General features: G+C 44.1%; 1 protein-coding gene across 1 annotated transcript in view; it reads left to right on the top strand.

Moving 5' to 3' along the window:
* The first annotated feature begins 356 nt into the window (after positions 1–356).
* Positions 357–26,789, top strand: part of FSTL1 (follistatin-like 1) — a 56,903-nt gene continuing 30,470 nt past the window's right edge. The window contains exons 1-2 of the mRNA XM_010845388.1: positions 357–493; positions 655–711. Coding sequence (XP_010843690.1) covers positions 491–493; positions 655–711 — 60 coding nt within the window. The 5' untranslated portion in view covers positions 357–490. The remainder of the gene's footprint in view (positions 494–654; positions 712–26,789) is intronic.

Raw genomic sequence — 26,789 nt, 5'->3', positions numbered from 1 at the left:
GGGGTCCTCCCCAGCACCGCCCCACCTGGCCACCGCCGCAGCCAGCCCGCGCCCGCAGCCAGCCCGAGCTGCCGCAAGCCACCGGCCCCTCCCGGGGGTGGGGTTTAGGCTCCCCCTTCCACACTCGCTTTGTTGCAGGGCCCCCCCCAGGACAACCCCCCGACTCTGTCTCCACGTCCTGGGAGTCAGAAAGGTGCTAAACTAGGGGCCTGGTGGGAAAAGGGGCTCAGCAGCGCTCGGACGCTCGCGGGCTCGAGGTAGCTAGGGATTGGGAGGAGGGAGCGGAGCCTGAGCCGCTGGGGCCGCTGCTGCAGAAGGGGGAGGAGAATGGGGAGGAGCTGGGGGGCAGGCTGTCGGGAAGGAGGGGTCTTAAGGGGCGGCGAGCCCAGGTCGGATTTCCTCTGAGGCTGGCGATCCGCGAAGCTCCCACCTTCCCTTAGAGCTCGCTGCAGCCGCCTGCCCCGCGCCCTCCGGAGACCGGGACGGGACCATGGTGAGAGTGGGGTGCGTGGCGCGAAGCCGAGCGCACTGGTGCGACCCCTCTGAGCGGCCGACGGTGGCCGGGCGGAGGGGGCGAGCGGCCGGGACCCGAGGAAGTTTCCGGGGTCGGCACGGGGCCCGGAGCCTTCAGTCTGGCTCTTCTCTCTTCCGCAGATGTGGAGACGCTGGCTGGCGCTCGCGCTGGTGGCGGTCGCCTGGGTCCACGCCGAGGTAGGTGAGCCTCTGAGCCGGTCCGAACTCGGGCGCCGGGGCTACTGGGGTCTGCGCGTGGCGCGGGCGGTGCGTGCGTCCCCGGGGATGCTCTCCCCGGGTCGGACTGGGAGTTTCCATCCGCCGGGTGAGGGGGCGCTCGGAGCAGAAATGCTACTTAGGAAACTTAAACCTGAAAAATCAGGAAAAGTAGTTTGGGCCGTAAGCTGGAGCCCCACCAAGGCTAATATGGAGGGAGAATGGGGAGGGGGAGTGAGGACGAGCAGGGCCGATTGGGACAGAGGCGGCGACACGAGCAGGAGCCGAGTTCAAAAAGGCGCTTGAGTTCTTTCCTTCACTTGAGAGGAATCTGAGAATAGTTGGAGCCTTCTCCCTTCCGAGTCTGTCTCCTGGGGGATGGGGGGCGGTCCGAGGAGCTCAAGAGATTCTTCTTTTAGGGCGGGATATATATATATATATTTTTTTTTTTTTTCTCTTTTATAGAGTAAGATTATGATTCTCTGATTTTTTTTTCTTTCTTTGTAAAGTGCCCTGGGACTTTGTGTTACTATCAGAGCCAAATAACGGCCTTTTAAAAATCTCAGTTTTTTTCCTAAACTGGGCATTGCGCAAGTATGAGCAATCCGTTGCTCAGCTCTTTGAGGGCTCCGCGTTTCCAGTCAAAGTATTTCAGCGCTTTTGGGGTAATGTTTTCTTTTCAACTCCAGTGACCTTCCTGAAACACTACAAACAAACCAACAAACCCTTCACTCACAAGCCCCTCCATTAACTCAAAGGTTTATGGACAGAAAATAAACAATTCTAAGTTCCCTGGGCTCTAGTCTCCAAAAAAGTGAGGTCAGAAACCAAACATTTGATAATTATGGCAGGAAATGTGGAAGGAATTAAAAAGCATGAGGGAGAAGAAATGGAATGTACATTACAAAAGAAATAGTTCCCTGGTGGGTGGTTATTCTCCCTCTTTGAATTTTTTTCTTCATATTACAGTTTAGCCCCACCCTTAGCATCACAGCTTTTCTGCCCAGAAAAGTCATAAAAGCCTGCAAGGTCTTCACGATTTAAAAAAATATGCACATTATACTGAACTCTCATTTAATTCACTACTACATTGTTGGTTGATCTGGAAATAGGAGCTGTTTTTACTCACAATGAAATTAAAAGTCAGGCTTCTCTGGAAGCTCACACAGTGAAGATTCTGCCTACTGTGCAGAAGACCTGGGTTCGATTCCTGGTTTGGGAAGAGTCCCTGGAGAAGGAAATGGCAGCCCACTCCAGTATTCTGGCCTGGGGAATCCCATAGACAGAGAAGCCTGGCAGGCTATAGTCCATGGCGTCAGAAAGAGTCGGACACGACTGAGCAACTAATACTATATTAAATTAAAAAGAGCTAATTCTTTTGGATATCTACTTGTGTTGTAATAAAACTTCATTTGAATGATGGGGAGACTAAGTCAGAAAGGTCACATTATTCATCTAGAGTCCTAAATTGTTAAATGGTAGAAGTGAGATTTGAAGACAGTCTGGCATCACACCCCAGGCTTTTAACCACTCCCTCCCACAAGGACTTCATATTTGCCATGTACTTCTTGGCATAAAGCAGACCTTGGTTGGGCTGCATACATCATTTTATTTAAAGCTTCCCAGAACCTTGTAGGGTCACTTTTGTTATCCACATTTTACAGGGGAAGAAACGGGTTCCAGGAGATTAGGTAACCTGCCCAGGGTCACACACAGCTAGTTAGTTCTGAAGAAGGATCTGAACCCAGCTCTTTCCACTGGCAGAGCTCATCTTGAACTCCAGATCAGTTTCTCATGCATTTTGTTTTCCAGGGTTTGAGTTTGAGGGAGGACCCTTCTTCACTGGCTGATTTAGTCCTAGCTAAGGAACACCCTGGCATCCCTGCTGTTGCCCTCAAAAGGCAAAAGCCACAGTCCATTGATGGTTGAGGAGAATCCCTGATTTGTTTTACTGCAGGTTTAGGAATTGCCAGCTAGTGTGTGAAATCGCTCTGTGAACTGGAATGCAAGTGTGAGGAGTGAGGGGGCCATAGGTTCACTTGTCACAAGGCTGTGTAGCCCAAGGTCTGGGATCTATTCTCAGAAGCTGTTTGTACTACACCCCCTCCCCCCAGTGCATTGCAGGGAAAAGCTTAGCCCTCATAGGAAGTTCCCTCAGCAGCAATTTCCTGCTTGAGGTGGAAGAGCAGAAAATACTCTCACAGAATTCCCAAGGCAAAATCTGAGGGCAGAGAGGCAAAATCAAGAAGTGCTGAGCCATGAAAACTGAGGAAAGGAGTGGTGCAGAAAGAAGGCTGTGGACTCAAGGTATGTGAAGACCAGGTATGATGTAGGTTTCATTTCATGACCCCAGATTATTAAGGATTATTTTTTAATGAGTACAATCTCTTGGTGTCTGGACCTGGTAACATTTGGCAAGTCTTTAATCCACGTTTTAATAATAACATACCTTAAATTATTAATGAAAAGATAAATTAGCGTTAGCAGTTTAGATATTACTTTCAGCATTTTATCATGTAGTTAATGGTGCTTGCAGTAGAAATTTTTTTCCTTGTTAGCTATAATAACATATAGCAAACAAAGCCAAATAATTTACTGTCTTTATTGACATCCACTTTAGTAGTCTTTAGGGCTAAAATTGTACAAATATTGTTGAGCTTTTAAAATGAAATTTAAAAAACAAAGAGTTTTCTTGCTCCTTTTTGATTTAGTATAAGCACAAGGATTCAATTCGGCATATTTTTAAAGCATGTGATTGTACAACAAATTATGTTGATATTTGAAGAAGTCAAGTGCCAAGCTTGAGAAAAGGTAGTTGTCTTGATTATCAGTGTCAGTCTGTAAAAATCCTGTTTGGTTGGATTCAAGAAACTATTAGCAAATCTCATTAAACAAAGTGTTCTGTTTTGAATGTTTTCCATGGTCTCTTATTGGCACCTCAGGGTTGCTTTTTTGATTGCTTCCTCTCTGTCTTTCTGTCTCAATACTTCAGGCAGCCTCCATCAAAATTCCATCCCATTCAGCTGAGCTCACTCCCATGTGCTCATTAGAGTCTTCTTAAAGGGGGTGTTGGCACATGTCTCTTGATGAGCCATGTCTCTTGATATATTAGTGTCTGCTATGGATGAGGACTGGGGAGTGGCAGCACAGAGCAAACTACCTCTTTTCAGAACCTTTTGGGAGAGGGCTGTATGGACCTGCTCACTCTCCCTCACCACCCCATCTCCCAGTGAGAATTACTACAATTCACTGGGAAGTGTGGATAGTAGAGGCTGGGAAAGGTTGAGAAGTCAGGTATTAGTGCTTGTGCCCTGGAGTCTTAGTGGGTGGGTCTGAGTCCAACACCATAGGCTGGAGGGGACCCTGTGGCTCAACTGCCTGCTTCCAGAAGGCAGCCTTGGCAAGTGCCCAAGCACACTCCACTCTCTGCTGGTGGTTATGTCTGCTGGCACTCTGATTTCCAACATTCCAGGTCTATAAATTCACAGGTCACATGATAAGTCACAAGTACAGGTGACTGATTCACAAATCAGAACACTTATTCCAGGGAGGGGATGCTTAACCCGTGAACTGTGAGTGCATCGCTTAAGGTAATAGTGACAAGAATAACAACAATTGTACAGATAGGCAAGAAGATTATTAGTGCATTTTTCCTCTGAAGCCAGATTTCTTACCTCCTTCATACCCTATTATCAACATACAGTTAATCAACCACTAGGGGTATTGTTTGGAGAAGGCACTGGTGACCCACTCCAGTACTCTTGCCTGGAAACTCCCATGGACAGAGGAGCCTGGTAGGCTGCAGTCCATGGGGTCTCGATGAGTCCGATGCGACTGAGCGACTTCACTTTCACTTTCACTTTCATGCATTGGAGAAAGAAATGGCAACCCACTCCAGTGTTCTTGCCTGGAGAATCCCAGGGATGGGGGAGCCTGGTGGGCTGCCATCTATGGGGTCGCACAGAGTTGGACATGACTGACGTGACTTAGCAGCAGCAGGGGTATTATTGGCCAATGTGAGATCTCCCTTATATTCTTGAGAATTATTCTAATAGTGGATTCAGGTGGGCCAAGGTATGACTTTTTTCCCCCCATTTTCCCTGGATTTTCCCCACATTTTCTACAGGAAAAGCTAGGATTTTGATATCTATCTTGTATATTGACCACTAAAATAATCTCTTGTTTGTTTATCCTTTGGCAAAGAAACTCCTTACTGTGATTCTGGAGGTCATTGTTAGAAAATGGGATGTTAAAATATAGCAGGGACTCTGCTGAATAGCCAAAACAGAGGGACAAGCACCCTGCAAATTGAAGCCTTGGATACTGAAAACATCTTTAGAAGGAACATGTCACAATTCCCATAGAAGTCTCTGGATTGGAAAACAGAAAGCAGGGGTCCATTCTCAAGCTCAGAGGAACAAGTTTGGGAGGAGCTGTGAGGTGGGGGCATGGCTGCTATGAATGTAGTGTCTTGAAGAAGGAAATAAAGTCTTCAAATTCAGTGAGGCAAGAAGATACATGTTTCCAGGAGAACAGAGAAAGTAAAGGATGATCTGTAAATGCCAGTGGTCACACACAGAGAATTGAAAATGTCATGGTGTCTTCTTCCTACTCCTTTTAAATAAATGGACATCCAGACAGAAATTTCTAGTAGCCACAAATAGTATTAGCTTAAGGACACCAGATATTATAGGATTAAAAAACAACTTATCTTTAGATGGGTTCATTTTTAAGCTAGGTGACTGATGTCCTGCAGGTCAAATGTATACTTTTCTCTTAAGGTGCCATCTTCTGTCACGCGTGACTTTGGTGTGGGATGCTTTCTCTAGGAGTGAGTCATCAACAGCGCAGACCTTGCCTTCCCGGTGCCCATCAGGCAGTATTCCCTGCTGAAGGCTGAGCATGCCCTACACAGGGCAGAGTCGTGGATGAAGTACAGGACATGGTCTCTGACCTCAGGTTGCTTACAATCTAATGGTGCGCCAGGAGATTTAAACGATGGCAGCTAAAATACGTAAGATTATTACTACCTGATGAACAAGTATCTTCACTATTATTATTATTGCTTTTTTTTTTACATTAACAGAGGACATACCTTGATTTTTAAAGTTCCTTTACATTAATACAGTGCACACATTTTTAATGTATCGCTTGAAGAATTTTACATATGAATATACACATGTAGCCACTATCCAATCAAGACTGAGGGAATTGATGCAGTAAGGAGGCCATAAATGCGGGGTGTGTGGAAACAGTTACAATGAAAAAAGTGAGGAATAGATATGATCAAGGTTACATTTCATCACTTGATGATCATTATCATTTAATTAGTCCAATCTCTCTCTTTTTTTTTTTTTTTTTAGTCCAATCTCTTAATGTCTGGCCCTACTAACAAGTTTTTTGGCAAGTTTTAATTCATGTTTTAACAATGAATTAAATGAACCTTTAATAATTAATGAAAAGGTAAATGAACCCTCTCCATATGAGATTTGGATATTAAACATTTTAACTGACAGGTAACAGTGCTTTCAATAGGAAATTGTTTTCCTTGTTAACTACAAAAACATAACAAACACAGTTGAATACAGTCTTTGTTGACATGAATTCATTTTAGCAAACTTTGTATAGGCTTTGGGGGAGCTGACTTGACTGTTTTGCCAATAGATATTCCAGGGCTCAATATAATCTACATTGAGAAACTAAACTAAGGATAGAAACTCAAGTAATTCCCTTTGACCACTTTGCCCTGGCCAGTATTGTTTTTAAAGGGACTCTACATAAGATGCCTATCACATTAATTCTGAAAGCTAAAAACTTTAAACCTACTGTAAGAGAAGAGTTAAGAGTTAACAGCAATATATGCCAGTAAAAGTTATGTTTACAAAAATTTAAGGCTCTAGCAAATTATTGTGATTTAAATTAAAAAGCAGAACAATTCCCACTCCAATGCCCTATGCTCACACCTATGTAAAAATTTATAGAGAAGTACCCTGGGTGTTCTTTGGAAGGAATGATGACGCTAAAGCTGAAACTCAAGTACTTTGGCCACCTCATGTGAAAAGTTGACTCACTGGAAAAGAATCTGATACTGGGAGGGATTGGGGGCCGGAGGAAAAGGGGACAACAGAGGATGAGATGGCTGATGGCATCACCGACTTGATGGACGTGAGTTTGAGTGAACTGCGGGAGATGGTGATGGACAGGGAGGCCTGGCGTGCTGCGATTTAAGTGGTCGCAAAGAGTCGGACACGACTGAGCAACTGAACTGAACTGATGACAAAATGTCTTAAAAGCCATCATGAGGATTCTTGTGACATCTCACATTTTCCAAGAGGAATTTATCCTCCTAATACATCCTATTTTATTTAAATAAAAAAGTAGTATTATTTTCTGATAAAATACAGAAATATGTTAATAAGAAGCTCAGGAATATAGAAAAAACTAGAGCAAAGAATAAAGTTGCCTGTACTTCTACCACCTAAACTTAAACTAGCCTTTCATCCCTCCTTTTAGAGAAATTATCAGTCAGTTAACAGATGTATGTGATGTGCATACTAGACCCTACAGGTAATGAAAATTAGTACCTCCCAACACTAGGATAAGGGGCTTCCCTAGTGGTTCAGACAGTAAAGTATCCGCCTGCAGTGTGGGAAATCTGGATTCAGTCTCTGGGTTGGGTAGATCCCCTGGAGGAGGGCATGGTAACCCACTCCAGTATTCTTGCCTGGAAAATCCCCACGGACAGAGGAGCCTGGCAAGCTACAGTCCACGGGGTCACAAAGAATCCAACACAACTGGGAGACTAAGCAGAGCAACAGTAGGATAGATCGCCTGCAGAGATGAAACAAACATGATGTGTGTGTCACCACTACCTTCTCCCTTACCTACGACAGACCTTGCTAATCAATCATAGAATTCTCCCTTCTGAGGCTGGAGAAAGTTAGAAAATCCTTCTCAGGAATGCAGTGTACGTGTGCGTGCTCAGTCTCTCTGTCCTGTCAGGCTCTTTGTGACTACATGGACTGTAGCCGGCCAGGTTCCTCTGTCCATGGGATTTTTCCAGGCAAGAATACTGGAGTGGGTTGCCATTTTCTCCTCCAGAGGATCTTCCTGACCCAGGGATCAGACCCGCATTTCCTGCATCTCTTGCCTTGGCAGGCAGATTCTTAACCACTGAGCCACCAGGGAAGCCCCAGTGCTCTAGGTAGCCACTAGCAATCCATTAGTCTGTGTGTGAGATAAAAAGATACTTGCTTTTTCTGTTGGAAAAGTCAATCCAATTTGGAAGTCAATCCAGATAGCGCTATGTCTTTAGCCAGAATTAAGATGATTTAGAAGGCAGAGTTTGGGACTATGTGAAACAAAGACAACATGGGGTGATAGACCTAGGGTTGCAAATGAAATGGATGAAAATGTCAGGAAAACAGTAGTTTGTTCCTAGCTCAAGCTTCTGAGTTCTTTAGATGAATCCGAGCATCTTAAAACCTAAGGCAAACTTTTTAACATTGGCCATCAACAAAAATATGAGAGTTGTCTTGGCTCTTCTGGTGGAATAAATAGTTGCTCTTGCTAAGGCTCTAAGAACTGCTGTTGTCATAGATAACAGCCGCCTGGCAAGAACATGCTAATGGAAAGCTCTTTGGGTAGTTGGAGTACAAAATATATCCTGTAAATCTGCATTTTCTGCTATGGTTGGAGAATTTCCATGTAATCTCTTCACAGACTTTTTATATGCTCATTTGGAAGCCATCACCAGTAAGCTGTTCCCAGGATTGTCTGAATTTATGACCTTTAAAATGTTTCCTGTATAATCCCAGACACTATATATGACCAACTAAGCTGTTGCCAAAACAAGTCATGTGACACATGGCAAAAGCCTGATATGATGCACGCACGGTTTATAATGTGTGTGGCATGGGATATTGGCTTGAATTGGCTTGAGGTGGGGAAAATGTCTCTGTTTTCTACCTTTTATTGTATTCAAGGATAAAATCCTGAGTCTGAGTCAAAATTTGCCTTTTTCCTCACAGTCTGTCATTCTGCCCTTCAATGATAGTAAATGAATATAATTTATTGATCTCCTACAGCAGTGCCAGGCATTATGCCAGTCAGTCTGCACATATGCTTCTATTAAGAATAGTGTGGAACTAAAAAGCAATACCATTTTGGTCCCTATTCTGAAGTAGCTGCTACCACCATAGCTACTGTACAGCTCAAATGGACCTGGCCATTAGGGAGCCACACTGCCTCCTTCCTCGTCTCCTGCTGCTGGTGCAGAAGTCTTTGCAATGCAGCTGTGGGGTGGATGCCTTCTCAGAATTTAAGAGGCTCCAGCAGAGCTGCTGGGGCCATTTTCAGCTTGTTCACCTAGCCCGCTTGACCAGTCTATCCAGTAGGTGGCAGCTTTTTGTGTGGAACTTCATCTGAAATTGTCTGTTGCTTGAGGGCTGGTGCTTTTATTTCCCATTTTCCTGTCACTTGAGCCTTCCACTGAGCTCCTTTCTTCATTCTCTTCTCTCGTTCTTGTATCTGGGTGTTTTCAAGTTTTATCTTTTATGTGGATCCTGTTACAAAACTCCTTGTGATTGAAAAGAACCTTATAAAATAATGAAAGAGTCCTTGACTTAGAAGTCCTGCTCTTCCCCTTTCTTGCTGATATTACCATTTTAAAGCCACCTAATTAATATCTCTGACTTGCAGCTTCAGTTAAGAGCAAGCGCTTTGAGGTAATGAACCGGGTTTGAATTCTGGCCTTGCTGAGCTGTGAAACCATGAGCAAGTTACTTAACCTCCCTGAGCTCACTTTCCTCATTTGTAAAATGGCCATCTCTCCTGCCAGTCAATCAATTAGATAGAAAAGCCTTCTCCTCATAGCACACAGTCAACGCCAAACATTTGCAAAACTGAAGTGCCCCTTCCCAGAATGTTTTTGACTCATGATTTCAATGAGAGAATTCTCAGTTTACACGTTGACATTCACAAGGTATTGTCTCCATTTGTACCGCCTGTGCCCTAGCTCAGGTTATTACTCTGTTTACTGATTTATCCTTGAGGGGAAGTATAGCATAATGGTGTAGCACTCAGGCTTTGAGGCTATATTGTACTGTGCTTTGCTAAGTCGTTTCAGTAGTGTCCGACTCTTTGCGACCCTTTGGACTGTAGCCTGCGAGGCTCCTCTGTCCATGGGGATTCTCCAGGCAAGAATAATGGAGTGGGTTGCCATGCCCTCCTCCAAGGGATCTTCTGGACCCAGGGATGGAACCCACCTCTCTTCCATCTCCTGCATTGGCAGGTGGGTTCTTTACCACTAGCACCCCTTGGGGAACCCTGAAGCTATATTACCTGAGTTTAAATCCTAGGCCTTATTAGCTCTGTGAACCTGGGGAAGTTACTTGACCTTCTGGCTCTCTTTCCTCATCTATAAAATGGGCTTAATATGGAGTATTCAACCCATAAGTTAGCTGTGAGAATCCAGCTGTTCCATGTAAAGCAATTAGAAGAGTGGTTTGGCACATAGAGTGCAGTAAATGTTAGCTATTATTATCAACCTTGTGGCATCTCTACTTATTGAAAGAACTTCACAGCTGTGTATGTGTGTGTTGTGTGTGTGTGTGTTTGCATACTCGCATGTGCTCATGGCTGGCAGAATTCCCCTTGCCTCCTTTACTCTTTCCAGGGATTAAGGATCACCTTTTAAAAGACAACTAGAGCATTTATTTCAGTGGATGCTTTGTCACCCAGAGTTCATATCAGAACCCTGCCTCCACTTAGACTTAGCCAGTCTTGCCTTCAGACTTCCAGCGTGTCCTCTGTAGAGCCACAGTTCTATCGTTCCTCTGAGAAAAGAGTTAAGGACTCATCAACCTCCTTTGCGCAGGCAGTGAGCTGTGTAAGCCAGCACAGGTTCTCTCTGAAGACAGTGAATAAGGCAGAGAACTGGAAAGGGAAGAAGAGCGAGAAAAGGCAAAAAAGAGAGGTAATAAAACTCCTGTGGAATTTTTGCAGATCCAGTTGTTTTCCTGTGTCCCACCTTCTGACATATGGAGGTGGCCACCAGATATCTTCCGTTTTTTGTGGGATTTGTCATTTACATATGTTCTTGCTGTAGTCCCCATAGCACGGCCTGTTCCCAGGCCACAGATGCTAAATTTGGGGTTTAGAAAATAGAACCCTTTGCCTTCACTGTTTGAAAAATAAATACCTTCTCTCAAAGACAGGGTAGGCAGTGTTGCTGGAGCAGGCTGATTTGTCTGTTTGGGAACCAAGGCAGCGCTGCAGTGTTTTGCACACAAACTTGAATCCTCTGCTGGGCACTGCTGTGTCTGGCAGCCAGCCCTGACTGCAGCTTCACATGGTTGCCAGTTCCCAGGCCCCGGAGCCTGTCTCTTTATTGCTCCCTGTGTTGCTCACTTCATCTTTTCCCCTCCTTTCTTGTCTTTCCTCTTCTTTCTCATCTCCTTCATCCACCATAACAGAGAGGTCATCGTGGAGTGTTTGGGCTGCCTTAGGAGCTGCCAAAACATGCACAGAGCACCAGGCTCACATCTCATACAGAAAGAAAACCACACACAATCTTGATGCATTATTTTGCTTCATCCCTCTGGGACAAAGTAACATTTCTCCGAGTAAACTCAAGGAAGGCAAGTAGAAAGTATCACAAGCCTGTTCTCTATGACACTCTTGAGTTAGTGCTGGTGACTAAGACACAGACCTGTCTCCAAGGAGCTTGCAGGCTAGTAGGGGAGGCTGACAGGGTGACACACTGTGGTAAGTGCTAGGACAGGGCGGACAACCTAACCCATCACTGGGGGTTGCAGGAAGGCCTCAGAGAGGGTGTGTCCCCAAGCTGAGCCCCAAATATGAGTGCTGTTAGCCAGACAACAGCAGGGAGACACAAAGAGCCTTATTTAATGCTCACAACATGATGATGCTGTTACTATAATCTTCATTTATCAGAGAAGAAACCATAGCTCAGAGGATTCAGTTAGTTACTCCAAATCAGCCACCTAGTAAATAAATAGTAAAGCCAGGATACAAATCCAGGACTTCAATTCTCAATGCAAATACTCTGTGTTCAAGTGTGCTTAAGGTCGTCTTAGTTTTATTTATGAAAGTGACTTTGAAAACAAAGCAAAGACCTTTTCTCTAGGTAACTTGAACTCAAAAACAGCTGCCCAAGCTCTGTCATTTACCATTTCACACTCTGTCAGCTACAAGTGCCTGGATCAATGTTTCAGGCCTGGTCATGGTCATTCTAGCCACGTCAGCATAGACATGGCCTCGACTTGGTTCACGTCCAGGTGCTTCTTTGAACCACAGTGAAGTGTAGATGTCCCATCAGAGCGCTTGCTGCATAATGGTCAGTGACTCAGGAGATGCTTTATAGCAGTGTCCTTGTCCTTCAGATGTATTCAGAACTATCCACATTGAATAAGACCAATTGGCAAGAGAGCTGTAAATCTCCAGCGAAGTGTCTGGGTATGATTGTCCACACTGTCGACTGCATAACAGTGGCTGGGCAAGGGGGCAAATTGGGCTGACCCCACCCTGTGCTCTGCTTACAAGTCTCTATGCCCTGTCTTGGGGCTTTTCTGACCTCCCAGAGGGTCACCGTTTTTCTAACTGATGTGCAGAGCTACCCAAACCCACCGTTTTCTCTCAGATGTGTGATGCTTATTGGACTGTGGTGGCCATTTCTCCTCCATACATTTTGTAAATCAATATCATTTTAGGGTCTTAGAAAGTTTTCATAACTGGCCTCCATCAAAAGCCAGTTCTTTGTTTTTGTGGGTTTTCCTTATGGATAACCTAAGATGATACAAATGGAAATTTTTTTTAAATCTGTTGTTTTTTTTTCTTTTGCTTTTTGTTTTCTTTTTTTTTTATTTTATTTTATTTTTAAACTTTACATAATTGTATTAGTTTTGCCAAATATCAAAATGAATCCACCACAGGTATACATGTGTTCCCCATCCTGAACCCTCCTCCCTCCTCCCTCCCCATACCATCCCTCTGGGTCATCCCAGTGCACTAGCCCCAAGCATCCAGTATCGTGCATCAAACCTGGACTGGCAACTTGTTTCTTACATGATATTTTACGTGTTTCAATGTCATTCTCCCAAATCTTCCCACCCTCTCCCTCTCCCACAGAGTCCATAAGACTGTTCTGTACATCAGTGTCTCTTTTGCTGTTGCAACCAAAAATGTGCTGCTTTTGGCTCTTGTCCAACTCAATCTGGTTGGGGAACTGTGATTCCCCAGGAATTGAGAAAAGCATTCCTAGCTTCCCCCTGATTGCTGGATTAGCACAACTTCCCTCAGGCCACAGCTGAATTCCAGCTCCGAGGAAGAAATGCCTTAGACAGAGTGAACTCCCAGCCCGGAACCGTCAGAGGTTGTGTCATGTGTTTGCATTAGCTGAACAAAAAGCAAGCAGGCTTTCCGGCCTTGCTCCTCGTCCTCCCCGCCCCACCCCCGACCCTGGAGAGGCCAGTTAAAGTCTAGACAGTGTCTGCTTGGCAGTGAGCCTCTGCAGCACAATCTGCACAGTTCTGCAGCTCTGACTTCAGTTGCCTCTGTTCACTCATCCCCACCCTCACCCCATTTTCTTAGTTAGCCTTAAACTGTTTCAGGGTACTGGCCGCATATATAAGCAGCAGGTGAATGAGTTTGTGAGACCATGAGGATTCAGCGGTCTTGAGGGGTTCAGAGATGAAAAAATATCAGCAGCGCTGGCTGCAGCTGTGGCTGGGTTTGCAGTGATCCCTGATGTGAGCCAGCTTCCAGTAAGCCTCCATTTACTGGCCAGAGATGGGCTGGAGCGAACCCAGGACTGACAGTGGCACCCCGGTAATGAGCCTTATGCTGTCCTTGGTGGAGTGAACTTGGGCGAGTCACTGGGCCCCTCATTTATAAAATATGGGGGTTAGAGCAGGTGAGCTCTCAAACTCAGCTCTGAAATCCTATCCATATAAAAGAAGGCAGACGTTTTAGGTTGGATTGTCACGGTATTTACTTAATGGAGTTAGGATATTTGATTAGCTCTTAACTCATGGCCCAAAGAGGAGGAGTTTGAAAGAGAAGCTGGCCGGGGAATGGGAGCAGAGAACAAGTAAAAGCAGAAGTCATGTTGTGTCCCTTGCTTCCTCCTGTGTGCATTGACTGAAATATAACCAGTACATCCTGTGGCACCCAAACAGTCTTCATGCCCAGAAATTCCAACTGCTGTTTATTCTACAGAAAGGAATCACTTGATTATTCCACTTTAGAAAGTAGCTATTCTACAACACTGGGCAAGAAATGAAGGATGATGGGTCCTCTTGGGGTTGAGCAAGGAATCTTTTTTTTTTTTAATGAAAGACCTCGAAATTCCAAAATGTGCCACTTGAGCTTTTGCTGAACTTACCAAAAAAACAAAAACAAAACTTCCTTCTGACCTTCGTAAATGTTCATGGCTTACAAAAATCATTGTCTGAAAGTGTTGCACGGACACTATTTTGTTTTCTGGAATTCATCTTGCTTTCTCACCATGTTGCCTGGCCCATGACCAGATCCTGGGTTTCCTCAACAGGAACTGATGAAGTTCCTGCCTGGGTCCCCATGCCTTCTCTCTAGATCACTTCAGGGCTCTTGTTACAGCTGAGGGCACTGCTCCTTTGGCCTTGACCTCGGTGGTTAAATCGAGTGACCTGAGAAGGTGAACCCAGTAAGGAAGCAGAGGCCAATGCAGATGTTTCAGTCCTGCTTAATGCCTGGTGCCTTAACTGCCCTCTAGTTCCTGAATCCCACTACACAATCTCAGTATGCTAAATTGTGCTGACTTTTGGTTCTGAAGGGGGGACCAGCCCAGTGTTGTCTGTGGCTTTCCTAATAAGGCCACTTGTAGTGTCAGAATTGAATTGAAATTGGCTGTGCTCCAGGGTAGACTATATACACAGACACACACATAAATTTTACTGCTTAATTGACTTAAGTTTCACTACTTGGAGAATGTGACCATCTACTTATAGTTCAAATACACTCCCCTCACAAAAACAAATACCTGTGGAAACTAATGAAAAGAAGGATATATGTTACTAAATTTCCCTTAATTCGATTGCTATGTTTGTTCTAGTTTGGTATTTAACTTCTGTTACACTGTCCTGATTTCTATCTGAATCTAGGGATATAGATCAGTACTTGTGGTTGTGAAGTTTGCTTGTTAATGAACATTAACTTAATATATGTCATTCATTCATTCATTCCCTACCTCATTCCAGGAATAAGAAGAATGTTTTTCTTCTCAAATCCTATGGCTAGCATGTCCTACTAGTTCCCCTCAGGGTTATACTAACTAGGAATATTTTCAGTTATGGACAAGGACCCAAGTTTATAGCATAACATTTGCAACAGAGAAAAATAAATGATGGAGAACTTAAAATTCCTGGTGACTCACCAGCATACCTGGCTCATGTAGATGTTAGTGAAAAATTGACACACCAGTGTGGAATTTCTATTAGAGCAGCTAAAACTTTTGAAGCAGGATTCCAGATGCCCTCACTGAGCTGAGACTCAGACATAACCAGAGTCCCCTTCATTGTCAGGGTCCCTGTCAGGAGGACCCAGGTGTGGCTTCTGGGTGACCCGGCCCAGCTCACAAAACCTGCTTGGAAATGGAGGCAGAATTCACAAGTGCTCAGAACGTTCACCTTCACTCTCCCAAGGGCATTCCCATCCTTGGGTCTTCACCATGTGCTATAATTGCAATGCTACAATTAATTGGAGCAGACAGAGGTCTACATCAGAAGCAGGAAATTCACTTGGCTTCTCCTCGGAGTCCTAAGAATCTTTGAGGAAATCTGTTCATTTGTGCTTTGTTCTCCCTACCCCTCTTCTGTCCTTGGCATTTTCTGTTTTCTTTCCTTTCTTAGCCTGTGTGGCCTTGGCCTTGCCAGCAGCCACATGCCAAGAAGCAGACTTCATGGTTTAGCTATTTATTTTAAGGGTGAAACCTTTCACTTTTTGCATTAATTGGTGTCTGTATCATGTTCAACAAAAGAGTAATTTTCTGCATGCACCAAGGGCTGGCTAATGATCAAAGAAAAAAACCCCAGCACAAGGATATCCACTTCAGGTGTGAGTTCGTTTGGGGTTTCTCAATTTCCTTTCCTGGGGGATGTCTAGAAGGGAGAATGGGATTGGGAAGTGTTTTGAGCAGAGGCCAGACATTCAAGTCTTTGCTAAATGTCGAGTATAATAAATTCAGTACTCACTGCAGACTTATTTTTTAATAAAACTTGCTCAGCTATTTGTGGACCATATTGTTTAAACAGTAGTTTCAAAGTTAACAGTTTTCTCTCTGAGAAATACAATTGGAAAAGAGTCTGTGGTTTTTTTGTCTTCTATGAAAAAACGTGTTAAATACAACCTGGATGATAATAAACTATTTTTTTTGTTATATACCCTATCTAGGCATTCTGTCTCTCTCTCTCTCCTTTTTTTTTTTACATAATAATAAAGAAACCATGAAGGTGATACGAAATCCTGTAAGAAAAACTAATGCTTGAGGTTTATTAACTCCACTGTTTGGTCATTTGATAGCTTAGATAATTGCATTTTCCCTCTAAATTCCTTTTACACATTTGATTAAACAGCAGGCTCTTCATTTCCTGCTTAAGTTGCTTCATTGAATTGCTGTGTGGATTAGAGAGCAGGTTGGGTTCCTCCCCAGGGGCTATATTTCAGCTGGTGATTGGCTTATGTTTCTGGGTAGTGTTATCACTATTTTGCCCAGTGTAAATGGCATTGTCATGTAGTGACCATAATTACTCATGTTATAGTGGCCTAGAATGCAAAGACCTTCTCATTCCCCAATGATTTCTTGTTTAAATCTGGGAAAGTCTTCTCTCTGTCAAGTTTGGTGAAATGAGTGCACACACACAAGTGTGTGTGGGGGGGAGTGGGGCCTGTTCCCAGGCAGCTGAGGACTATTATGGGCTCTAGATTACCAGTCTGTGGATTTAGATGTGACAACAGCCATATTTGGAAAGCCATGGCATTCTCTTTGAGGGAGAGACAAAGGATTCTAAAGCCAAGGGTGTTGAAAGCATGAGTGAGTGAAGTTGCTCAGTCGTGTCTGACTCTTTGTGACCCCATGGACTGTAGCCTAACCAGGTTCCTCCATCCATGGGATTTTCCAGGCAAGAATACTGGAGTGGGTTGCCATTTCCTTCTCCAGGAGATCCTCCCAACCCAGGGATTGAACCCAGATCTCCCACATTGTAGGCAGACCCTTTACCCTCTGAGCCACCAGGGAAGATCAAAAGCATGAGAACTGTCCTAAAACAGTTTCTTGTTTAGAAATGGGTGGAGTAAATAGGAAGAAGGAAAATAGTGATGGGGAAGACTACAGGAAGAGGAGAAAGGCAGTGGTGGGGGTGGGAATCTCTTACTGTTAGCTTAGTTGGGTAAGTAAATGAAGAAGAGGTGATAAAAAGAATAATATCTGGTCTTTATCGTGAATGCTTTGTGAGGAAATACCGTGAGTGAGCACTGTTGATACATATGACCCGAAAAGAAAGGTGACTGTTTTTGCTAGATGGATGTATGGTCTCATCACAACAGCAAAGGATAACACACAAGCTGTAAATTTAAACAGCACCTGTATATAGTGTGTATAGCAAGGGAGATAATGATATAAAGTACCTTACAAAAGGTAAGTGCTCAATAAATAGCAGCTGCAGAGATCAAATTGCCAACATCCGCTGGATCATGGAAAAAGCAAGAGAGTTCCAGAAAAACATCTATTTCTGCTTTATTGACTACGCCAAAGCCTTTGACTGTGTGGATCACAATAAACTGTGGAAAATTCTGAAAGAGATGGGAATACCAGACCACCTGACCTACCTCTTGAGAAACCCGTATGCAGGTCAGGAAGCAACTGTGAGAACTGGACATGGAACCACAGACTGGTTCCAAATAGGAAGAAGAGTACGTCAAGGCTGTATATTGTTACCCTGTTTATTTAACTTCTATGCAGAGTACATCATGAGAAATGCTGAGCTGAATGAAGCACAAGCTTGAATCAAGATTGCTGGGAGAAATATCAATAACCTCAGATATGCAGATGATACCACCCTTATGGCAGAAAATGAAAAAGAACTTAAGAGCCTCTTGATGAAAGTGAAAGTGGAGAGTGAAAAAGTTGGCTTAAAGCTCGACATTCAGAAAACAAAGATCATGGCATCCGGTCCCATCACTTCATGGGAAATAGATGGGGAAACAGTGGAAACAGTGTCAGACTTTATTTTTTGGGCTCCAAAATCACTGCCGATGGTGACTGCAGCCATGAAATTAAAAGACGCTTACTCCTTGGAAGGAAAGTTATGACCAACCTAGATAGCATATTTGAAAGCAGAGACATTACTTTGCCAACAAAGGTTCGTCTAGTCAAGGCTATGGTTTTTCCTGTGGTCATGTATGGATGTGAGAGTTGGACTGTGAAGAAGGCTGAGCGCCAAAGAATTGATGCTTTTGAACTGTGGTGTTGGGGAAGACTCTTGAGATCCAACCAGTTGCAAGGAGATCCAACCAGTCTATTCTGAAGGAGATCAGCCCTGGAATTTCTTTGGAAGGAACGATGCTGAAGCTGAAACTCCGGTACTCTGGCCACCTCATGCAAAGATTTGACTCATTGGAAAAGACTCTGATGCTGGGAGGGATTGGGGGCAGGAGGAGAAGGGTCGACAGAGGATGAGATGGCTGGATGGCATCACTGACTCGATGGACGTGAGCCTCAGTGAACTCCAGGAGGTGGTGAGGGACAGGGAGGCCTGGCGTGCTGTGATTCATGGGGTTGCAAAGAGTCGGACACGACTGAGCGACTGATCTCATCTGATATGATTCTTCTTTCTGTTGCTTGAATTCCAGGGGAGAGTAGAACTACAGGGAGAGACATACAGAGCCTAAACCCATGTTTCTCAAACTGAATACTGATTGATGTTAATATTATGTGCCCAGATAAAAGGGTTTTTTGTTGCAAGACTTCAGAGCCTTATAATGTTCATATGTATTATTTATTTTCCTCTCTAAAACAAAAGTAAGCAATGTTTTCCAGACATTTCACCACATAAAGCCATTTCAAAAAATACCGTAAATATTTAAAGACTAGTGGAACAGTTTGGAAACATGGGTCAATTCCAGATTTCCATAAGCAGAGTCTGTTTACATCTGACCCCTGGCTCTCAGTGAGCTTGCTGAACTCACTTCCTAAACTAATTCAGTTTTATTAAGAGGGCATGGGGCTCATCTGGATCCTAGGGTCAGTCCAACAGATTCTTCTGAGCCTGACTCTAGACTGGACCATTGGCATGGCCATATGTATACCTACCTAGAACTGGCTGGGTTTTTTGTTTTTTTTTTAATCAGCTTGAAGTATCCAGGTGTCTTCTTTTCTATTTTTCACTTTCCCCATCCATACCCAGTCAGTCCATCAGCAGATTTTCTCAGCTCTTTTGTCAGAATCTATTACCTCTCCATTGACTGTTCTGTCTCCATCACTACCACCTTAGTCCATGCTACCATTATTTTGTACTTGGACTATTGCAGTAATATCCTAGCTGCTCTTTTTGCCCTCTAGGCTTTCTCCATCCGCTTCTCTGCACAGCAACCTGAGTCATCTTCATAAAGCACATAGACTCACGGCACTCTTTTATGTAAAACCCTCTAGTAGCCTTCGTCTCATTAAGAATAAAATGTCAACTTCTTGCCAGCAACTCCAGGGCCCTACATGCTCCAGCCCTCATTTGCTTTTCCCAGCTCACCTCTCACTGCTCTCCCTGTTGGGCCCTGTGTCACAGCCACACTGGGCTTTCTCTTGTTCCAGGAACATGACCAGTTCCACCTGCTTCAGAACCTTCACACTTTTCTTCGCTCTGTCTGAACTGCTCCATTCATCCTTCAGATCTCAGCTCAAGAGAATGGTTCCTAAGCACTAGATCTAAATGGTGCCCTCTCTCCAGATTGCTCTGTGAGACATGCTCTATATTCTTGTACACATTCATCACAATCCAAAATGATCTTGTTATTTGTGTTTATTCACTGTCCTCCCTCTAGAATATGTACTCTTCAGGACAGAGCCCTTCTCTTTTTCCTTCACCAGTGAATCCCAGGCCCTTAGAACTGAGCTTAGCATATATCGTAGGTGCTCAGTAAGTAATTTGTGGGATTAATCCACTGGCTAAATGCATTGCTCAGTACACCAAAATATGTCATCTGCAGTATAAGAAGATGCATAGTATCCTGCCTACCTCAGTCATCTCTGTGCCAGATTCTGCAAGAATATTGTGCACCTGGGAAGGTGGTTGATAGCATGTGCCATCGATACTTTGCTTAACTTTGGAATTGGTAGTAATGCTGGGCTTACTTAGTCTGAAACCTGATTCTCTCAGCTCCAGGAAAAGTTGGAATTTACACAGACACTAGCTGAATAGTAAATATTTTTATTCTTTTTCTCCATGATCAGCAATTCTGATTTAACTGGGCATCATTCCTAGAGTAAGCAAATGTCCCAAAGGAATGTAAAATAAAGCATTATATTTCTGTTATTGGTGATACTTTGCCCCAAAGCCTCTGGTCAGTCTGTCTTCTGACCTCACCATTTGCTGAGACCTTGCTTTCTGGGATCCTAAAGCTTTTGTTCTTTCTTCTGTTTCCTTTGAATGGCACCTATGATGTCCCCAGTGTGGGTAAAACAATATTTCTGGACCTACACATTAAATCTCAGGGAAGTCTCATGTCCTTGGGACAGCTCCAGCAGAGGCACAGTCATCAGTAGTGAGTGGAGTCCCAGGGAACAGACCACCTCCGCTTTTCTGCAGTCTTACTCTCTTTAGGCTCTCCAGATGACCCACAAACCAAGTTCTTGACTTCCACAGCATCTTGCTCTGCTTTTCAACAGAGCCAGTTTTACGTGTGGCATTTCTCTAGTGGTTCAGTTCAGTTCAGTCGCTCAGTCATGTCAGACTCTTTGTGACCCCATGAACAGCAGCACTCCAGGCCTCCCTGTCCAACACCAACTCCCGGAACCCGCCCAAACTCATGTCCATTGAGTCAGTGATGCCATCCAACCATCTCATCCTCTGTCGTCCCCTTCTCCTCCTGCCCTCAATCTTTCCCAGCATCAGGGTCTTTTCATATGAGTCAGCTCTTCGCATCAGGTGGCTAAAGTATTGGCGTTTCAGCTTCAACATCAGTCCTTCCAAAGAACACCCAGGACTGATCTCCTTTAGGATGGACTGGTTGGATCTCCTTGCAGTCCAAGGGACTCTCAAGAGTCTCTAGTGGTTAGTCAGTTAAAAATGAAGGAGAACAGAATTTTAAGAAGTATACTCCCACATAGTACTTGGGAATGTTTTTACTGCAAATGATAATCTGTGTGTAGCTACTAAACTAGTGGGTTTTGGGGTAGAGTTTCTAATACGGTCCTTGGGGGAAACAAAATGAACAGAAAAGGAGGTCTTTGTGCATTGCTGGTATAGCTTAAAGGTCTCATAGGATTTTAATCTGCAAAAATAGGGTGTTTCACTACAGTGGAGCCGGATACCCGGCAGATTCTCATTGGTGGGTCTGCTGTCAGCTAAGACCTGACCGGCAGAAGTAGGCTTTACAGTTCCTTCCCCCTGAGCTGTGACCTTCCAACTGTTTCAAGGAAAGAATGCAAGGCAGGAAAGTCTCAAGAGGAATAGAATGTACATGTATTCATTGACTTTAATCTCAAGGCACTAAAAGTGTGTGTGTGTATGTGAGAGAGAAAGAGAGAGAGATTATTGAAAGCTGACAGCAACAGAGTAAGTCTATCAGTCAAGCAGAAAAAAATGAAAAAAGAGTTTTGAGAAATATCTACGTCATTGTGAAAGTTGTCCATTTACTTCTATGCCAAAACAAAAAAGTATCTTTAAGTAGTTAAGAGAAGGCTCAAAATATGTAATTTAATTAGCCCCTTATTTTTTTCATGAAATAAGCCATATAAAGTCCTAAAATAGAAGATAGCAAGCATTTTATCTTATAGAGGAGACCAGACGGGTGAAGTGACTTGCCCACAGGCTCTGAAAGCTGAGTCAGAATTAGGCCGAAGTGCCCATGATGCCTGTTCATCTTCACAGGACTAGGTATTTCAGTTTCCTAGTCCCAGAGGCAGCCAGCGTGCTGCCTTCCCTGTTATCAGATAACATCTGTCGATTTCAGTTATGTTCTAAAACATTCCCAGTTAAAGGCTTAATTTTTCTATCTAAACTCTCCTCCCTGATTTAGCTCTCAGTAATGTATCAGAACTTGGAACTTACTGTTTTGAGCTGTGCTGTTCAGCAGAAAAAGCCACGAGCCACAAGTGCCCCTTGAGCACTTGAAATGGGGCCAGTCCCGTTAAGATGTGCTGTGGATATAAAATATATGCTGGACTGCAAAGACTTAGTATGAAAAAAGTGTGTAAACTGTCTCAGTAATATTGATTATGTGCTGAAATGGTCATCTTTTGGCTATATTGGTTTAAATAAATTCTTAAAATAAATTTATCTATTTTTTTTTTACTTTTAAAATATGGCTACTAGAAAATTTTAACTCATTTGTGAGACTGATGTCTATTGGACAGCACTGCTCTAGACAATTGTCACTTCACCAGATGTTGCATTTAGCCTCACAGTGTCTTGAGGTTGCTCTTGTTAGCTTATATTTTTCTGTAATTTAAAACCCTTACGTATTTATACCCCATCTCCTCATCCAAACTGTCAGCAGCTGAGGAACATGGACTATGCTTTATTGTTCCTTTAGTCCCCAGCATCTAGCATAATGTTTGGTATTTTGTTGCTTGATTGTCCTATATTTTGCTGACTTTCTCCAAAATAGGTTTTTGTCCAATTCCACTTTGGACAATGATAAGGAAATGCAGATTAAATTGTGTTTGGAATGTAGCTTTTTTTCAAAAGGATTGATTTTATGTAATTCTTAATTTGTTCCAGAGAGATTAACATTCCTCTAAACTGGACTGTTAAAACCCAGGAGACGTGCAGTAGGTGCTGGAACTTCCTGACACTCCTGCCCAGCAGAGAGCAACAGTGTTAATTGATAGTTAAAGATTGTAAATTGGCACCCAAATTATTTGGGGAAGCTCCACATTAAACTCAGAGATTTGTGCCCCATTTTCCAGTATCTGTCTGGATATAGGTCCAGGTAAATAAAACTCATTAGCCCCAGTGGCTCCCAACCCTGCAGCAGAGTTGAAAGAAGAGGGCTAACCACCAGCCATGGTTGCTAAGTAACTGCCAGGAACTCTGACTAGATGGCTGTGATTCCCAGCGTCCCTGAGAAAATACCAGGGGATGCACCCTGGGTGGGCCTTACCCTTTAAACATCCTACAATTTTGTGACTGAGGTTGTGGCTGAACCACATGCTCATAATTTCTAGGCTGGCTATATTGCACCTAAAATACAGTCATTTCTTCTGGTTCCCTGGGAGAGTCTGACCTTTCCCTGGGTTTTGTGACCACAGGGTCCCTGAGCCACTGTATTTTGGTTCGGTTGATAAGGAATGTGTAAGAAAGCACCTCTGGAAACCTCTCTTCAGGGGAGATTTATTAGGTCTCACTGCTGTGGAATGATCCCCCTCCATTGACCACATTTTTGCCATATATTCATTGAGAACCCTCTCCTTTTGGCAATGATGTATTAAATGGCTGTCTCTTTAGAGAAGTAGTTAGAAGGATTTGTAATGACAAGGATTCTGAAGTAAAAGTGGTCTCATCTGCCTGGGTTCCCCAGCTTTGCAGCAGCAGACCCCCTTGAATAGCTTTATGTCGCAGTTGAATCAAGGGAGATTAAAGCTGCAAGAGGCGGTTCATCTCTAAAGCAGTACATTTTTGGGTTTTTCATCTTTCCTAGATTATACCCTAGGAAAATTGAGTCCCCAAATCTATAGGTGGATTTCTAGGGTCTCATAGACACCAGGTAAGAATTCCCACATCATAAAATGGAAAGAAACATTTTCCACTTAGGCAGCCTATTGATTAAAGTGACCATGTGTCACAAGTATATCTGTTTGAAAGTTCCCTTTCTACTCTCAGATATGTCCCAGTTTGACTGATAACATACACTGTTGTCCTATTATGAACAAGTGTACCCCTTCCCTGCTCAAGCTCACACGCCCCTACTTGCCCTCAGCACTTATCCAGCATCCCCCTCACAGAGGAACTGGGCTCCTTAGTGATATATAAATTAAGCCTGCAGCTTCCTTCACTGATCCTCAGACTCAGATTCAGAAAGCTCCTAGGGCCAGAGACTGCCCAGAGGACATTATCACCTGCACAAACTTTCCTCCAAGAATTGACTTTCTCTGGGTGCCATCTGAATGGAGCCCTTCACTGGCATTTGGAATTGCTCTGAGTATGTATCTGGGTAGTGGGAAGTGAGGATGAGGAGAAACTGGCTGGGAAGGGTCCTCAAGGGTCTGAGAGTGGGTAGGATAGAGAAACAGACCCTGCTTGTAGAGCCTGAGGGTGATTGCCACCCACCTCGGGCATTTCCTTGGAAGACTGTATTCCTCGGACTCCAGGTTTTCCCCCTACTCCCTCCACTCCAGGGGCTGGCAGTTGCCATGGCAACACAATGTCTAAGAACTTCTAATTACATCTGTCTGTTTCTCCTGGAACCATACTGAGCCACACATATGGAGACTTCATTTAACCCAGAGTTTCTTGCTGGGTTTTAACCCCTTCTTCATTCCTTAGACTGGAGAATAATTGCCAGTATCTGGAAACTTGACAAGTACTTTTCAGCTACACTGCCCCAAAAGATTCCCAGGGCTTTGTCTATGTCTTTATAAAGAGGAGACTCACGCTGCTCTGCTATGCTGAGTCTCCGGGTCTCTCTGTTCTATGTTGTTCCAGTCAGCCCTGAATTCTTTGCTTTCCCCCCACCTTATTTCCCCCTCCATTCAGTCAGATTGTCTCAGGATTTAGTTGGACATCACAGTTCCTTTTAAGGTCCCCAAGCCCCAGGGGAAATAAATCACTTGGGCATAGCTAAGCCTTTGCCCTTCTCTGGCAACTCACATTTCAGTGTCTTCCAACCCACTGCTGGGTCAGCCTAGTGGATGAGCCAGAGGGGAGTGGCTAGAGACATTCTGGGGCTGGAGGAGGGGTAGAATAAGGCAAGAAGCATCTCTTTCTCATCTAGGGAGAGACTGACCATCTTGCCTTCCTTCTACCTCATAGAGCAGTGTTGGGGTGAGGGTCCTGAGAAGAGGGAACACAAAACAGCTGCCTTGATAATAAGCCCATTTTCACAATTTCTCTTGGCCTCCTCTCATGTGCTTCTCTTCATCTTCTCCATTTTTGCCACCTTGTGGGGCTATTCTTGGGTGGCATGTACCCTATACTCTGAAGTCTCACCGAATTTTGCCTTCCTCTGAGGGATCTCACATTCTCACATTACCTCATCTTCCACACCGCTTCCCTCCACCAAAATTCTCATTCCCCCAGCATGTCAGCTAGGTTGTACATTAACTGTGAACAAAGGGCGTGACTGAAAGCCATTTCAGTCCTGTAGTGTTCTCCTGTCCACTTCGTCAACACACACACACCCCAGTGTCTTTCTGTGGGTCTAAGACAATCTCTGGTTAGTGAAATTCCAAGCTGTTTATGGCCTGGTAGAGAAAACAGTGGGGTCTTGAGGCTGTTCCCCAAAAAGACTGGCCCTGGAAGTGGGCAGTGCTAGGAGAGGAACTGGCATAGGAGCTGTCTCTCTGCCCCTGTTCCAAGTCCTTAGGGAGGTGGGATTCAGTTCCCCTTTCCTACTTTCAACAAAGGTTGATTGAGTGTCACAGGATGCCAGGACCTGACAGAACTTTAAGCATAATCCTTGTCCTTTCAGAACTTTTAGTTCAGATAGGAAGGCAAAATCTGCACAATCAGTTTTTAAAAAGTGATCAGAAGGAGTTCATAAAGACAGGAATGAACATTCAGAGAAGGAAGAAGGAATTCATAACCAACAAAAAGGAAAAAGTCACTGAAGATGGAGTGGTGTATAATAACTTGAACTAAGCCTTGAAGAACAGAAGAATTGGGGTAATTCAGATGATAAATCAGATTTCCCAGATGGTAACATTATTTTTTGGCTGGTCTTGTGGAACATTCTCTACCTGTCTGAAGGTTAAAGAAGCAGCTAACAATGCCTTATGTGTTGACATTTTAAAAGAGTAATGAGTTCTTATTTCAAAATGTAGAACCTCAGAAGCCCCATCCCCTTAATTTTAGTCTACTGTGGCCACCTGCTCTACTCACAGACACCTCCTGAAGTGCCTGTAGAAATGAGGATTCCTGGAGGTGAGCAGGCCAAGTAAACAAGGAAGTCACCCAGGAGAGAGGAAGAAAACTGAGCCACGTGCCAGAGATCTGGTTAAATGTGGTCAAGTAGATGACAGTGTTGGCACTGGTGCCAAGTCGTGTGAACCACCTTGGAAAACAGTGGCTTACCTTTCAGTTTTAGGGGGAGGCATGTGCAATTTGGGATGCTGGAAAGGGGACACAGTTCAGGGAAGGTGACCAAGTTCTCTGCCACAGTGGATTCCTTCCTTAGGAGTGTTCTAATATCAGATCAGATCAGATCAGTCGCTCAGTCATGTCCGACTCTTTGCGACCCCATGAATCGCAGCACGCCAGGCCTCCCTGTCCATCACCAACTCCCGGAGTTCACTCACACTCACGTCCATCGAGTCGGTGATGCCATCCAGCCATCTCATCCTCTGTCGTCCCCTTCTCCTCTTGCCCCCAATCCCTCCCAGCATCAGATACTTTTCCAATGAGTCAACTCTTCACATGAGGTGGCCAAAGTACTGGAGGTTCAGCTTTAGCATCATTCCTTCCAAAGAAATCCCAGGGCTGATCTCCTTCAGAATGGACTGGTTGGATCTCCTTGCAGTCCAAGGGACTCTCAAGAGTCTTCTCCAACACCACAGGTCAAAAGCATCAATTCTTCGGCGCTCAGCCTTCTTCACAGTCCAACTCTCACATCCATACACGACCACAGGAAAA

Source organism: Bison bison, unplaced genomic scaffold (genome assembly GCF_000754665.1).
Source record: "Bison bison bison isolate TAMUID 2011002044 unplaced genomic scaffold, Bison_UMD1.0 scf7180017864215, whole genome shotgun sequence".
NCBI lineage: Eukaryota > Metazoa > Chordata > Mammalia > Artiodactyla > Bovidae > Bison > Bison bison.
The sequence above is the reverse complement of the archived record's forward strand: the minus strand, read 5'-3'. Positions and strand labels throughout refer to the sequence as shown.